The sequence below is a fragment of the Dermochelys coriacea genome, chromosome 11 (assembly GCF_009764565.3).
Source record: "Dermochelys coriacea isolate rDerCor1 chromosome 11, rDerCor1.pri.v4, whole genome shotgun sequence".
In the NCBI taxonomy this organism is placed as follows: domain Eukaryota; kingdom Metazoa; phylum Chordata; order Testudines; family Dermochelyidae; genus Dermochelys; species Dermochelys coriacea.
In genome coordinates this window covers 53,012,362-53,028,299 of record NC_050078.2, presented here as the reverse complement: position 1 = coordinate 53,028,299, position 15,938 = coordinate 53,012,362, and the positions used below count along the sequence as shown (strand labels likewise).

General features: G+C 39.8%; 2 protein-coding genes across 2 annotated transcripts in view; one reads left to right on the top strand and one right to left on the bottom strand.

Annotated features, from left to right (window-relative positions):
- Positions 1 to 362: 362 nt before the first annotated feature.
- On the top strand, positions 363 to 14,707 carry OSGEPL1 (O-sialoglycoprotein endopeptidase like 1). The gene is given in 11 exon segments (XM_043505469.1): positions 363 to 518; positions 3,966 to 4,038; positions 6,093 to 6,343; positions 6,905 to 7,292; positions 8,613 to 8,853; positions 8,856 to 8,876; positions 8,879 to 8,989; positions 8,992 to 9,047; positions 11,887 to 12,011; positions 12,204 to 12,275; positions 14,548 to 14,707. Coding segments are annotated over 10 exon segments (1,383 nt in total). The 5' UTR covers positions 363 to 518; positions 3,966 to 4,023; the 3' UTR covers positions 14,651 to 14,707.
- Positions 13,973 to 15,938, bottom strand: part of ANKAR (ankyrin and armadillo repeat containing) — a 51,314-nt gene continuing 49,348 nt past the window's right edge. The window contains 1 exon segment of the mRNA XM_043505465.1: positions 13,973 to 15,903. Coding sequence (XP_043361400.1) covers positions 15,650 to 15,903 — 254 coding nt within the window. The 3' untranslated portion in view covers positions 13,973 to 15,649.

Here is a 15,938-nt window from a genome sequence, read left to right as displayed (position 1 = left end):
AGATGCTTTGGGCTTTAGCCTGCCTGGCCCTATCGCCCCCCAGCACCACAGAGCGCAGGCCGCAGGCGGGGGTGCCAGTATGGCTGGTGGGGAAGGCTGAGTCCCGCCCCCGGGCCTTGCCTCTGTCTCTGTTCCGGCCTGTGCAGCCCAGCGCGCTCTCGCTCTGCCCCGGCCATCGCTAGGGGCGGAGTCACCCCGATGCGCGCGCCCGCCCTGTTGTAACGCGCCGGTGGATGCCCGGGGATGAACAAAGATGGCGCCCGCGGCTACTTGCCTCCGGGTCTTCCCTTCTAGCTGCCTGGACCAAAGAAGGCGCCAGCTGGCGGTTCCCGGCCTCGCCGCCAGCGTCGGCTTCTCCTTTCCATTGGCCCAGCTGTGCCACGTGACCAGGCCTTGTTCAATCAGGGCAGCGACAGCGAGCCGGGCTGCTCTTAGGAGGAGGCCGCTTTTAACCCTTGCGGGGCGGAAGCCGCTGTCGCCGCTGCACCTTGTCGCAGGGGCGGGGCCAGGAGCAAACAGTAAGGAGCGGGGGCGGGGTTGCAGACGGATGAAGCCCGGTCCCAGGGAGGCGGAACTTTCATGTAGCCCGAGACTGACGGGGGAGTCTCTGGCGCGGGGGGTGGCGTGTGCCAGGCCCCCCCGGGTCTCGGTTGCTGGAGGCCGGGGCGTCGGGCCCGCCGGAGGAAGGTTCCTTCAGCGGCGTCTCCCTCTGGCGCTGGGTGACTCCGCTCCCGGGGGGGCCGCAGAACAGCCCCTGCTCTTCTCCTCGGGGCAGGATGGAAAGTCCCTGTCCCCCGCTCGTTGCATCCTCACTGTAGGAGGTTACGTGACGTGCCCACCCTTTACAGTCTGTTCTCCCTCAGGAGACTCTCATTGGAATCGCTGGTGAAGTAACCGTGGCATTGCACCTGCTCCGACGGCGGTGCCACTCTTCCCTCTACCAGGTGATGACTCGCAGGCAAACATAGAATAGAATATCAGGGTTGGAAGGGACCTCAGGAGGTCATCTAGTCCAACCCCCTGCTCAAAGCAGGACCAATCCCCAATTTTTGCCCCAAATCCCTAAATGGCCCCCCTCAAGGATTGAACTCACAACCCTGGATTTAGCAAGTTAATGCTCAAACCACTGAGCTATCCCTCCCCCTTGCCCATTCAGTCTCTCAAGCATGCAGCCACGAAACAGTGCCATGTCTCACGCCAGTTACACCAGCCTACCTCTTCTGGTGCCCCAGTCAAGGTTTGATTTAAATAATTTGCAGAATAGAGGAGATGTAACACTCGTAGGCCTTTGTTTTCTCCTTCTGTTATGAACGTGTGCCATTTAATTCGTCTTAGCCCGCTCCAGTGGCAAAACAGATTTCCTTTCAAAAATATTTGTGAGCCACGTTATCCCGATCGGGCAAAAGCCAGAAAGGGACTGAGATAGAAAAGCAATAAAGGGGAAGCCCTACAGCTCTGCATTCTTAATTCAAAACTGACCCACCATCCGGTCATTATTTCATTTGGGGAGTTTAAACAGTCAAGGGTGTAGAAAGAACTATGAAACTTGTTTACACGCAGGCTGGTTCTCTTGCCCAACTCTGTGTAATACCTTCTACATATAAACATGCCATTGCACACAATATGATTGCTATCATAGTAGGTGCACTTAGGCATAGAACTTTAGGAATGTTAAAAGAGCTAATAAACAAAACTCCTCCCATTCAGTACATCATTACAAATGTGCTCCCAGCAAAGAAGGATCATTCTCCAGGTATGTCTGTCTACAACCTGTGTTAGTAGTAACATTGGCTGTCAGTTCCCCAAAACAATTTGTTACCTAAACAGATTAGGGGAAGGCAGGGACACCTTTTGTGAATAGCCCCGTACTAAAAAATGTTGTACAGCCACTAACTCCAGGTTAATAGCCTCAATGCCAGAGCAGAAAAGATCTGTTATTGAAGATAGTTAAGATACAATTTAACCCTGAAGCAAAAATTAAATAAGCAACCACTTTCAATCCCCGAATAACCTTGTTCATTGAAATTAAAGATGGAACAGGACTGGAATACTAGTCCCAACCAGTTACCAATAAAATAGATGGAGATTTTTCAACACACTTCTTATCTAGTAGTGGAAAGCTTATGTCTTATGTCTGTAGTATTTAGTGACATTACGCAAAACAACTGCTTGATGTTGCAACAAGTATTGTTTCAACAGTAGCAATTTCCATAACATGAATAAGAAAAAACACAGAAATACACCTTGTAGTAGAGTAGTGGGAGGGGATCAAAAAACTCTTCCTTTTGTTCAGCCTTCAATTCCCCCTCTAGCCTTCATTTTGGACTTTAACCACAAGATGTAATATGTTGAGAAAATTACTTGTAAGATATCCAAAGATAATTAACAAGATGTGTGCATAACATTAAGCATATCTCATGATATTTTCCTGTTGTAACTTACATCCTTCCATACGGATTTCCTCCTCCCCTTGTTTGTCATATCTTGTTTCATTAAATCTAATTGTAATCTCTTCGGGACAGGGATATGTCATTTTATTTGTCTGTAAAGTACCAGGGGTCAGATATGGTGTTACATAAATGAGATATGATAATAAGAGCAGCTTCTTAGCATGTTCTCTTCTTTTCTGCTGTTTTTCCTCATGAGATGTCTAAAGGTGGGTTTTCTCTATGTAGCTATCTAACCAAGGCCCTCATGCAGGTAGAGTCTGGAGGATCCCCACTCTGTTGATTAATAGGAAGCAGTGTGATCCAATAGCTAGGGGAGGGGATTATGATTTGAGAAATCTGGGTTTTGTTTCCTTTTGTGCCATGACTGGGCAAGTCACTTAATATCTTTCTCAGTTTTTCCATCTATAAAATAAAAATAATAAGTGAAGTACTTCAAGATCTGTGGATGAAAATATACTATTGATTATTTTGGTACAGCTATCTTAACTCACTTGCTTCCCTTTTCTTTTTACTGTTATGCTTCATTTTCTCTGCCTGGGTGCTTGACACATGTCAAAAATAAAATCAGTATCCTACATAGTTAGTGGATGCTTTTGAAAGTAGCACAGATAATTATGTTATCAGGGGTCACTGTCCTGTTTTTTAAAAGGCTCAGGATCTAATCAGAGTAGTTTGGATTTAAATTAGTATCCACAAGGGCATTTCCTCACAGCATTTGTAATAAGAAGTGGACTGATTAAAAATATTGGCTGGAGCGGTATGTAGGAAAAAATGGTTATTTTAGAAGGAATGTTTTTACATTGTGAGGTGCTGTAACAAACTCGTTTTGATCCTGCTCACACTGAAATCATTGGGTGTTTTCCCGTTGATATCAGTGATAGCAGGACCAGAGGGAATTACACATGAACCAGTTCTGTGAGGGTGTGTGGGGGAGGAGAGACGATTCCCTCTTTCTCAGCCTCTCCCCCTATTAATAGACAGAGTGGAGGAAAGCACCACAGCCACTATTCCAGCTCTGTGACTGGAGAAGGAGCCACCGCACCTTTGTACCCTCTGTGATTCATGGCCCCTGATTCCATGTATTCACAGATGCCAGGGCCACATATCTCCTAATTTACAAAACAAGTATTTATAAATTATAAACAAATTATACTACTGTTTTTTTTTAATGTTTGTGGTGAGACTACTTTAAATAAATAAAACAAATACATTCACCCAATACATTGTTCTTCTTCTAGTAACTGGCTTGCTAGTGTGATGTTGCTCAGCTATTCGATTCTTTGTTGTCTGGAGTAATACCTTTCTGAAAGCTTGAATACTTTTTACAGTGGAAGTGACTTATGGTAAGTCTTGTTCCTTCTAATAATAGAGTATTTAGGCATATAAACTGTAAGGTATTACTTATACAATTTAGAATTTAGGAGTGTAACCAAGCACATCTGCCTGTCTATACATAATATCTATGCATTGCAGAGTTTTCTGAGATTTACTGTGTGTTCTGTGTCTCTCTCACAGAAAAGTGTAGAACATGATACCAACAGTTGGAAACACTGAACAAAATCTGTTTTGAAACATGTTTTGGGTGCAGGTAACCACAGACCTCCTAATCTTTCTCAAAATGTTAAGTATTAGGAAAACATTTCCTTTTCTTTTTCTTATTTCTTAGAAAACACGTTTTAGCTCAATAGTTTGTAACAGTAAAAAAAGTAGGAGATACACTATTCAGGTCACTTTCTTGAGCTCTAAAATTATAACTGTTTTAGAAAATTAAAGGTACATTGTGTTTGTTTGATCTGAAATTTGATCTGCTTAATTTCTTGCAATTTTCTTAAGTCCATGTAATTCTGTGTGCAGTAGAATAGTAAGAAAGTACTCTGGAGCAGTCCTCCAATAATAAACCAATATGCATGCGCAAAGGAGAAGCAAACTGGGAAAGGGAACAGGTATCACTTTCAAGCTTCCAAGGGGTTATTTTATAAAGAGTGAAGAAAAGAAATAACTTTTTAAATTGCTAAAAATATTTTGGCACTGACTCCCCCCCACCCCATTAACTTTTCATATATAGAGAGAGAGGGAAAGTGATTTCAGTTCACTTTAAGAAATATCCATTTGGTTAGTCACTTACTGTAATCTACTGTACAAACCATGTGTGTTTTGTAATGTAACTCAAAATTAGATTGTTAAAGCACATGTATTGTACCTACATATTGAAGATAGTGTGCATCTCACAAATTTGCCAAAATGGGACCATGTCTTAATACTGAGAAAATAGACAGGCGAGCATTTTAGAAGCATATTAAATGCAAAAACATTTTTTTCCCTTACCTTAGGTGGTTAGGTCTTCCTATTGTTTCTACCTCTTCTTGAGGCCTGAGTTGGAGGACAATGCTTCTTGTCTATGTGATCCCTCTAATGGGATATTTTCTTTTTTCTTCTCTCTTTTTATAAAATTCCATTCATTTTCTCTAACTTCTTCTTTCTCTCCCCCCCCCACCTTCCCTACCAGGAAATCCCCCCATGTCCTCCACTCCAAAGTATTTCTAGTGTTTGATTCAGCAGGAGTTCTATGCTCTATTACTAAAAATACCATGAGCACTGGGCACTTAATGCTACTGGCGCAGATATTGATGGTTGTTGAAATACTACACCATGATCAGCAACTGTGCTAGTACTGCGGGGAAAAAATTGAGTCCGAGAAGGACTGTGGTGCAGATCCTAAATGGTGTTTACGAGTTGTATTCCTATTGAAGTCAATGTGTATTAAGCTCTGAAATACCTTGGAGGATCTGGGCCTGGCTACCTAAGGCATGCTCCAAAATATACTTTTGATAGAGCACTGCCTAAAATTAAGGTGGCACAGGGATTTTCATCCTAAAGGGTCATTTGATAGAGGCCTATCAAAATATATTTTTAGAGCTGAAATTTGGCACATTTGTTCTAAGCCCAATAGTGAATATTTTGGGAAAGTCTGTGCAAAAAGAAGCTCAGCTGGTTTGAATTAGGAAGATTATGTGGGGGAAAAAATTGAGCAGTGTAAAAGAAGTGTTTTGCTACTAGCATGCAGGATCTCGCCCAGCATGTTGCTATGTATCCTGCTATAGATATGCAAAAGGAGAGGGAGAATATATATAATGGTTTATAGAGCACGATTAAGTTTTTATTGCCACAAATATACGTTCTTATTGCTCATGAATAGTGGAGCTCACTGCAAGGAGCAGGAGACTGGGTCTGCTTCTCCTCAGGATTTATACCAGTGTAAATCATGAGTCAATAGAAATACACTGGGGTAAAACCTGGGTGAGAAGAGAATTAGGCCCTATATATGATGACCAATTGTTACAGCTCATCGTAAGAACCTCTGCTTAATATAAGGGAAAAGATATTCTGGAATCAGCTAAGCCTGTTCACTCAGACTTCTAGTGGGTATAATAAACGATGGAATAACATCATTTTTAGTCTCTTCCCATTTTCCTAAACATGAACCCATTAGATTAAAGTCATTATTGGTGTAACTGCATTAACTTTGAAGTGACAGTTTGCATGAATTTGGCCATTGCTTTTAAAATTACTTGTTACTAATATGACTTGGCCTGGCTAAATTACTGTTGTGGAATTTGAATTCTTATGATGGTATCTATACAGTTCTTTTCTAGGCATGCCTCTGTGCAGAAGATTTTAGCAATGAGCAGTGTAACCAGATGCACTTCAAAATCAGTTGAACATGGCTGGTCTGTGTGTCTAAGAAGCATTTTCTTTAACTCTGTCAAATACTATCCCACTAAATTAGTTCTGGGAATTGAAACTAGTTGTGATGATACAGCAGCTGCTGTGGTTGATGATACTGGCAAAATCTTAGGAGAAGCTCTACATTCTCAAAATGAAGTCCATTTAAAGTAAGTAGATGTTACAATGGGTGCTTTATTTTCTAACTTCACTTGTAGTTTAATATGACTACTAATGCTATTGTCATTTATACTTGTTATATTCCATGAAGGGGCAGGTTCTTAAGTCTTAAGAAATATGAATTGGTTCTGATTATCAAATCTGGTAAAATTCCCCACAATCACCAATCCTGAAGAGTATGATATTTACCTGTCTCCAATTCTGGACAAAGATAAATTACAACATGGACATTCCTTGCTAAATTCCTGATGACAGAGAAGTTGCAGAGTACCAACTCCTATAAATTGTCTTGGCACAGCCTGGGGCTAAAATCAAATAGGACATAAACCAAGCAAGAGCAAGCTGAATCCTTGTATGGCCTTCCATTGGAAGTGATGCTAATCTTCACTGCAGGGGGCATTTTAAATATGACTAGACAAAGCATTTGAGAATATACTGTAGGGAACAGTCATGTCATGGAAGAACTACCAAGAATTTTCCATCTCTCATTTCTATGATTCTGTCTCTGTTATAAAATTGGGATCACTTCATAATTCTTTGTTTCTAACTAGAACAGGTGGGATTATTCCTCCAGTGGCACAGCAACTTCACAGAGAAAATATTGAGCGAATAGTGAAAGAAACACTCTGCGTCAGTGGAATCTCTCTCAATGAACTCTCTGCTGTTGCAACTACTGTAAAGCCAGGACTCGCTTTAAGTCTTGGAGTGGGATTAGAATATAGTTTAAAATTGGTGGACAAGTATAAAAAACCTTTCATACCCATCCATCACATGGAGGCACATGCACTTACAATTAGGCTAATAAACCAAGTGGAATTTCCTTTCTTAGTTCTTTTAATCTCTGGAGGCCACTGTATCCTGGTAGTAGCACAAGGAGTTTCGGATTTCCTTCTGCTTGGACAGTCAGTGGATATAGCACCAGGAGACATTCTTGACAAGGTAATATTTCAGTAGGGATTCATTTATGTATTTTATACAAGTACTTACATTTGTTGTATTATTTACATCATGGTTTGTCTGTTTTTTACAGTAGCAAAAGTTGAGGTATGTATTCTTTAGGAAACTGGGATTCTGGCATTACCTTGGGTAAGAATTTGTGTAAGCTTTAGAGCAGCTAGTGTTGTTTTTTCCAGCAGTGGAATCTAGTAGCAGGTAAGGTTAATCCACTTGTGTAAATCAGTCCTACTCTCTATATTTTATTAGCAATTTTTATATTTTGTGCCCTGATCTTAGATGGATACCTTAAATAAATCTGAATAAATTAATTTTTAAATATTTCCTGTTTATAAAATAGGCATTGTTAAAGGAAGGATCTGATTTGGCAAGTGTATTTTTAAACTCTGTGAATTTTCATTGTAACCACAGAGGTTGGAACAAGTTAGCCAATATGCTTTCTAGAATATCACCTACAATCAACATAAATAAAACTGTACAATATACTATAAACTTTAGGTTTTTCCTCCAATTTGAAATACTAGAGATTTCATGGGCTCAGAGGCTACTAAAATCTATTAATTTTATATTTCTTTAGTTGGCATGAGTTGTTTTCAGCAGGCAGCTAGCCATAACCTGGATGGCCAGCCTACACTGAGGCTGGACATAGAAAGTTCAACAATATATGCAGTACAAATGAACCTGACTAAAAGTGATATTTAAAAGGATGCTGTTGTTTAAAATCATGTTTGATATTTTTAAAATGTCCTTACTTATGTTACTAATTGTGCCTGAGAGAGTTTGAAAAGTCTAGTTTATGTTTCACAAGTTATATTGTGTTGGTCACTGAATAAATAAACTTAAGCTGACTAGTTTCTGTTTCTTATTCTCAAGCACTAGCACAGGTTTGCAAGGAAATTTTTAAAACCAAACAAAAATTTAAAAAAAAGTGAAATCCTTTCTATTAGTGTTAACTTGGCTGTCTAATATACCTGTGAGAGTGTCCATCTCAAACAGAAGAAGAATTAGATTCCTCATGTTTCTTGCAAAGTTGGAGGATCCTCATATTCACCCAGTTTACTATAAAATTGGATTTGATGTTAAAAGCCCGCTAACGTTAGCCTTGGCATCTGTCATTGGTCTTTTCCTCATAGCACCTAGTTCACAATATATAATTTCTGGGCCAAATTCATCCTCAATGTAACTCCATTAACTGGAGTTATAGTGGAGCAGTGCAGTTACAACAGGGATTAATTTGGCCCTATTTTTCCCCAATTCTTCTTTCCCAGTCTATTGTTACCATAATTAGATTTTCTATTTTTCTAGGTAGCAAGAAGACTGTCTCTAATAAAGCACCCAGAGTGTTGCAGAATGAGTGGTGGGAAAGCTATAGAGCACTTGGCCCAACAGGGAAACAGGCTGCATTATGAACTCAGAACTCCCATGCGACATCATCCTAACTGCAATTTTTCCTTTTCTGGACTTCACTCCAATGCCACTAGAATAATTATGCAAAAAGAAAGGAAGAAGGTATTTCAAAGTAAGATATATACAAATTGTACACCTGATTGTGGTTATATTTGCAAAACCCCCTTTGCTCACAATTTCTGCAGGTGTACAGGAGGGACACCTCCTGTCCTGTGTTACAGACATTGCTGCTGCAGTACAGCATGCAGTAGCACTTCATATTGCCCAGCGAACACACGGGCCATTCTGTTCTGCATAAGAAGCGGCATCCTATCACAAACAAATGCAACTTTGGTAAGTACATACAACTTACTATGTATGTCAAGGGTACATGCCATCATACATTTGAATACATGTAACAGCACCAGGAGAAAGTGCAGCAAGGCATCAGCACCCTCCTTGACATTTCCACTGATAATGCTGCTCCAGGATTAAAATAAATGTATGTGGTGCGTTTAGTTGAATATATAAAATAAATCCTGCTGCAACAGAGTACTGTAAAGTGGTGCATTGTTAAAGGTAAAGTAATTTTAAAGTTTTCTTACATGTCTGTATTTTTCTTGTATATATTTAGATGTACTGGGAACATCTATCCACAACTTTAAAATCTTTTACTCCAAACAATCTCAATCATTGTATAAAGTTAACAAACTGATACGAAAACTACATGTAGGGATAGCATCATCCTCCACTGAAGCCATCTCCAGGTGAAACACATCCTTTGTTTCAGCTGTACAGCGCAATACTAGAAAGCAGTTTAGGAGAGGAAGTGAGAATAATATATCAAGCTGAAATTACAAGGGGAATTTATAGGTAAACAGAATATGATTAACCACGTTTAAATTTGGCCAGGACACTAGGATTAACACCTCATCTTGTAAAAAGTACCATGAGATTTTTAATTACCAAAAGTGGTCATGACCATAGTTTCTCTGTCTTATCCAAGAGAGAACCTCCACCAGAACAGTACCCTTTCTCCCCTCCCGCAGTTCTATGCTGGGACATTGTAATTTTTCAGTGATGATTAAAGCTTTATGAAATACAGTGAAAAAATTGTAAAGATTTTTGTGAACATGTGAAAATGTCTGTTAATGAACTTAATTTATAACTTGTAACTGGGTTCAAATTTTTTCGTAATATTCAGTTTCACTAACCCTCTCTTCAATAACTAGAGCTTGTTAGAAAAATAGGACGCTCTTTGCATGAAAGTTCTCGTCTGCCTGCCCCCCAAAAATTGGTCTTTATTGAAATATTCAAAAATTTCAAAATTTTTGACTCTCTAAATGTTAAATGTATAGTTGCTATAAAACCCTGGAGATTACTTACCCTTTACCTTTCCATGTGTTATAGCAACTTAATTGTAAGTGAAAAAATTTCTAATTAAGCATAAAAATGGTTATATGCCAATTCAATAAACTCCATTAATATTCTCCACCATACAAGGACATACATGTCCCAGAAAGCAGAGCTTTCAAGGACTTTTACTATTGGATGCATAAAAAGATGACAACTTTTAATTGACTCTGGATCTATGATGCTAGAATTACGTGAATTTTTTTTTTAAAAGAATGGTGTCTTTTCCTGGTATATAGGACCAGAAAGTCATCTTTAACAGCTAGCATTTATACAATACACTTAAAATATATATTTAAAACATTAAATACTTTTATAGACTCATTTGAATTAGATTCCCAGCACACACAAGCACTGATCCTGATTGAGAGCTCTGTGCACTATTTAATACAAATAATCATTGTATGTGGATAATCTAATCCATTCCTAAATCATCCCTAATACATGGGTATTAAGTCTAGCTTTGTATCTATAGTGATGATTACATGGCTTGCTAGTTTTACCTTTTAGCATTTTCTCTATTAGCTTAAATGTGCCATGCTACAATTTACACCCATTACTTTTGTTCTGTCCTACTTGAATAATGAGATTAAGGCCAGCTGGGATCATTATGATTATCTAGTCTGACCTCCTGCATAACAGAGGCCCTAGAATTTCACCCAGTAATGCCGGATATTTGATAGCTGCCCTACTTACACATGCCTTTACATGCGGTATTTGTAGATAGTAATATCTGTTCGGTAATCTTTTAGGCCTGGTCTACACTGCCGCTTGTAAGTCACCCCCCGGAGTGACGTAGTTTACATCGACCTAATGCGGTATCTACACTGTGCTATGTCAGCGGGAGATGCTTTCCCACCAGCTTAGCTTCCGCCTCTCGGGGAGGTGGAGCACTAAGTCAATGGGAATGCACTCTGCCATCAACTTACCACATCTTCACCAGATCCAATAAAGTGATGCCACTGCATCAATCGCGGTGGCATCAACTTAGCCTGACAGTGGAGACTCCACTCAAGCCCTTAGTAAGAATACAGACACCCAATTCTCTTATCCTCTTCTATTCTATTAGGTGTTAATTTCCCTATTTATTATAATTGGTTGCTGTCTTTGAAATTAGGGGTATGGAACAGCTTCCATATGAGGAGAGATTAATAAAACTAGAACATTTCACCATGGAAAAGAGATGACTAAGGGGGGATATGATAGAGGTCTTGATTGGTGTGGAGAAAGTGAATAAGGAAATGTTACTTACTTTTTCACTTAACACAAGAACGGGGACCACCCACTGAAATTAATAGGCAACAGGTTTAAAATTAACAAAAAGAAGTACACTACACACAACGCACAGTCAACCTGTGGAACTCTTTGCCGGGGATGTTGAAGACTATAGCCATAACGGTTAAAAAAAACCCCAAAACCCTAGATAAATTCATGGAGGATAGGTCCATCAGTGGTTATTAGCCAGTATGGGCAGGGATGCAACCATATGCTCTGGGTGTCCCTAGCCTCTGACTGCCAGAAGCTGGGAGTAGATGACAAGGGATGGATCACTTGATGATTACCTGTTCTGTTAATTCCCTTTGCAGCACCTGACATTGGCCACTGTCCGAAGATAGGATAATGGGCTAGATGGATCATTGGTCTGACCCAGTATGGCCTTTCTTATGAACTTCCTTCAGTATCTTCTTCAAGCTTTTTGTTGAACTAGTGCATTGTCCGCTATTCCTTATTTGTTTACCTTTCGAATGACTTTTGCCTGTCTTTTTAAAATTGTTGTCAGGTTGTATCAGGAGGAGTTGCAAGTAACCAGTATATCCGAAGAGCTCTGCAAATTGTAACAGATAACTTTAATTTGCTGTGTCCTCCTCCCAGACTCTGTACTGACAATGGTGTTATGATTGCATGGTGAGCAAAGACTGTGTTTCTAATATTTTGTTTTTTAAATGTTCTATAAAGCAGTGGTACAACATGTGAAAACTAGTTGACGTAATTATGTAAGAATTTCTGCTTATTGTGATTAAACCATGTGTCATGCAGACAAAAAGACATTTGTATGGTAAATATGAACTGAATTTTACGTTTATGTTCTCTATTTAGGAATGGCATTGAAAGGATGCGTGCAGGCTTAGGTGTGTTACACAGCACAGATGGCATACGCTATGAACCAAAGTAAGTGGCACAGCTCCTACCAATCCATTTTCTCATATGGTCATATTGCACTTTAACTTCCTTCAGTCATTTTAATTTAAGCCTCCTTCAGTTATACAATCAGATTTTATTATGTGAAATTTCTTGTGATGTAGTTGTGCTTTTTAAATATCAGTAACTTTTCACTGCAATTATATAAGTACTTAACACTTATTTACCCCTTTTGGGGCATAGATCTCAAAGCACTTTATGAAGTTGGATAAATACCATTATTCCTATCATTATTTCTATTGGGGAATTGAGACATGGAGAGGTTAAGCAACTTGCTTATGGTCATTCAATTAATTGGTGGCAGAGCCAGGAATAGAACTAGAACTCAGGTATTCTGTCTCTGAGCTCACTGTCCTATGCACTGAACCCTGCTGCCTATTCATGATCAGCCATCCAGTGCTAAATTCAGATTGGGTTTACATTCCTGAGATGGAATATCATAGAATATCAGGGTTGGAAGGGACCCCAGAAGGTCATCTAGTCCAACCCCCAAATATATCCCCAAAAATATCTGTTGGTGGAGGCTGCAATGGCAACCTATTTGGCTCTAAGGAGCTGGAGACAGGTTAGCATTTTTCCAAAATTGGACACCAGGCATGTGAAGGATATGTTGACCTCTCAAGCTGCCTCTTCCAATGGGGATGCTGACAATCCCTAGCAATTTAAAAAAAGCAGGCTACTCCCCAGCATCCTGATGGGAACCCTAAGGGATGGCAGCAGTAGACACCCTCTCAGCAAAGCCACACCGAGCATCAGTCTGGCCCCAGGTCTTTAGACAAAGTTAAAATACTGCTTTTTAACCAGAATACCTTCAATAAAATATTTGATGTAGAAAAGTCTGATAATATAAAATACTTCTACTGCAGTTTAGAGACATTAGTAGCCATGGTTTTATGAGGTTATGTAGGTTTTGGAAGGAATGGAAGTGGGGTTGAATTGAAGCAATCAACTGGTTTGTGGCATTCAAGAAACAGGGGAGGGAGAGGGAGCCTGCATGCCGAGTCCTCATTCCTCCCCCCCCTCCCCCCGAACACCACAAGCTAGCTGATTGCCGCGGGCGGGAGGTGCTGGGGGGGGGCGCGTAAGGGAGCTGATGGGGGGCTGCCAGCTGTGGACAAAGCAGGCAGCCAAACAACATTATAGCAAAGCATTGTACAACTTTAAATGGAGCATGTTCTGTTATTGAGCAGGGATGTAAGATTGAAATAATGTTAAGCGAGAGGACGTTAAGTGCAGAGTTACTGTATTCACAATTCGTCACCTCAGTTAGAGGAGATAAACTTGGGAGGGAAGTTGAGAAAATATTTCTCCTGTAGAAAGAATTTGCTTTTCTCCCCCATTCGGAGCACACTGGGGCCACTTCAGTGTGGCAGTCAGGGATACTCAGGGTACAAGGAAGGCCCATGTTCCTTTTTTCCTGTGCTGGCTGCAGGAAGGAGTTGGTAGAGAAACTTTTATGCCAGCTCTACACAACTGAGGGATCCCTCTACTCTGGGGTAGTCCTCCCACGACTGGACAGGACAGCTTTATTATTTGCAGAACATATGTGGGTTAATTCTGAGCCCATTGATGTCTGTGGAAGTTCTGCCATTGTCTTCAGTAGGACCAGGATTTCACCCCTGCTATCACACTTACCCCTGACATAACCAGGGACAATTCTCATTGACTTCAGTAACAGTGCTGCCCCTTTCATTTCACTTGGGCTGAGGTTTGGTTCATTTTGCTAACAGACTGACTTTTGAAAGGACTCTCATTTTATGTTTCAAAGATGAGCTGACAGATAAAAGCCTAAGTGCATATGCACAGAGATTACATTTCTGGGTAGAGATAACGTTTCTTGTTCTGGGCAGATCATTTGTGTCGAGACACTTAGTAGACAGTACTGAGCTATTAATATGAAAGGAAAGAATCTGCAATACTTTACTCACTGTCACTGGTGAAGGGGAATGCTATAAAAACATTATGGGTTAGGTGAAACTCATGTACATCATCATGCTATGAACAAGGAAACTCTTTCATAAAAAGGAAGTTGGACAAAATAAAACATAGAAGGTGCTGTATAGATATACATACAAATCTTCATTGCCTGTATAAAGCTCACAGGAGTCAAGCACCGAATACTCTCTCATAATGCTAAATACTCTAAATAGGTAGCTTCGTAGTTAAGTGATGTGTAACTTTATTAACTTAATTGTAAAAAATTGTTTGTTAAAAAATAAATACAGTTCTTGTTATATTATAGAGCTTCTCTTGGAATTGATATCTCAGAACAAGTCGGAGAAGTTGCCATCAAGGTACCAAGTCTAGAAGTCTCCCTAAATGAACTTTCAACTATCAACTTATAACACATCCAGTTTGGGAATTATTGTTCATAGCTATTATTAAAATGTTTAAGTTTCTTAGTCTCCTCTTACTAAGATGTATCTGAACAATGTAAGCACCCTTAAGGGCAGTTGTGCGATTTAGTAGTTAGAACAGGGAGCTGGAAGTCAGGAGATTTATTCTATTCTGATATACCACTGATTCCTTGCATGACCTTAGACTTGTATGCCTTATTTTTCCCATGTGTAAAATAGGAATAATTTATTAGTGCAATAATTACCTTTGGAAAGCACTCGGTTAAAAATCTCTAGATAAGTGAAAAGTATCAGCCTTAATTATTATTAACTATATACTCAAATATTCTTTTGTAACACAGAACAACATTTTATAGCAGGGTTTGGAGCTGTGCTCCGGCTCTGCTCTAGCTCCAGGCAAAAACCTGCAGCTCCACTGCTCTGGAGCTGCTCTGCGCTCCAGGCTGTGCTCCAAAGCCCTATTTTATAGAGGCAGATTTTCACAGCACTTCAACATTTTGGCTACATGAATCCATTGATCTTAAAACTCTGCACAACATTTTAAAACTTTACCCATAAGAGTGGATATAGATTAGTCTGAGAGTGCTTATCTGAAGATAGAAGACGCAAGTATGTGTAGCAGCTATTTTGCAGCTCTTGTATCTAGTAACAGAAGGCATTGTATGATTAGAAATAGAAGCTTAAATTCACCCAAATATAAAACAACCTGCACACAATAGTCTTAATTGATGCCTATGATGATTTTGAAATGTATTTTCAATGTATTTATTCTTTACTACTGCAGCAAATTTAATTCTTCACAGACAGACCGCCTCCTTCCATCCCACACACAACTCTCTTTTGAAAAAAGAGTTTAGGTTTCCAAAATTAGGCATCTGTGTATTAGCAATGGGCATCGTGAAATTCTGTTTTGAAAGACTATATTCCCAAACCTACAGGATGTTGCATAGATACAAATACTTATCTGCTACCTTGTTGGCACTGAACTCAAGCTTTCTTTCCTGGTGAATTAAGCCGGAGCTTGCTGACATTAAAAATTCTGGGTCTTGAAACTTTTGTGATGTCTGAAGTTGCATGTGCAAATGAATGAAGTCCCGTGGTCCGGCTATGGGGTTTGTCTGTAGTTCTGAGTTTTCCCATTAAGTGAGCTGATGTAGGCATTAAAAGAAGAGAGTCCTTTGGATGAAATTTAGCTTTGAATTGTTGTCTTCTACCACCACTATTACTACTTCGTGATCTCTCTGCAAAATAAAAATAGTGTAATTTGTTTTACATT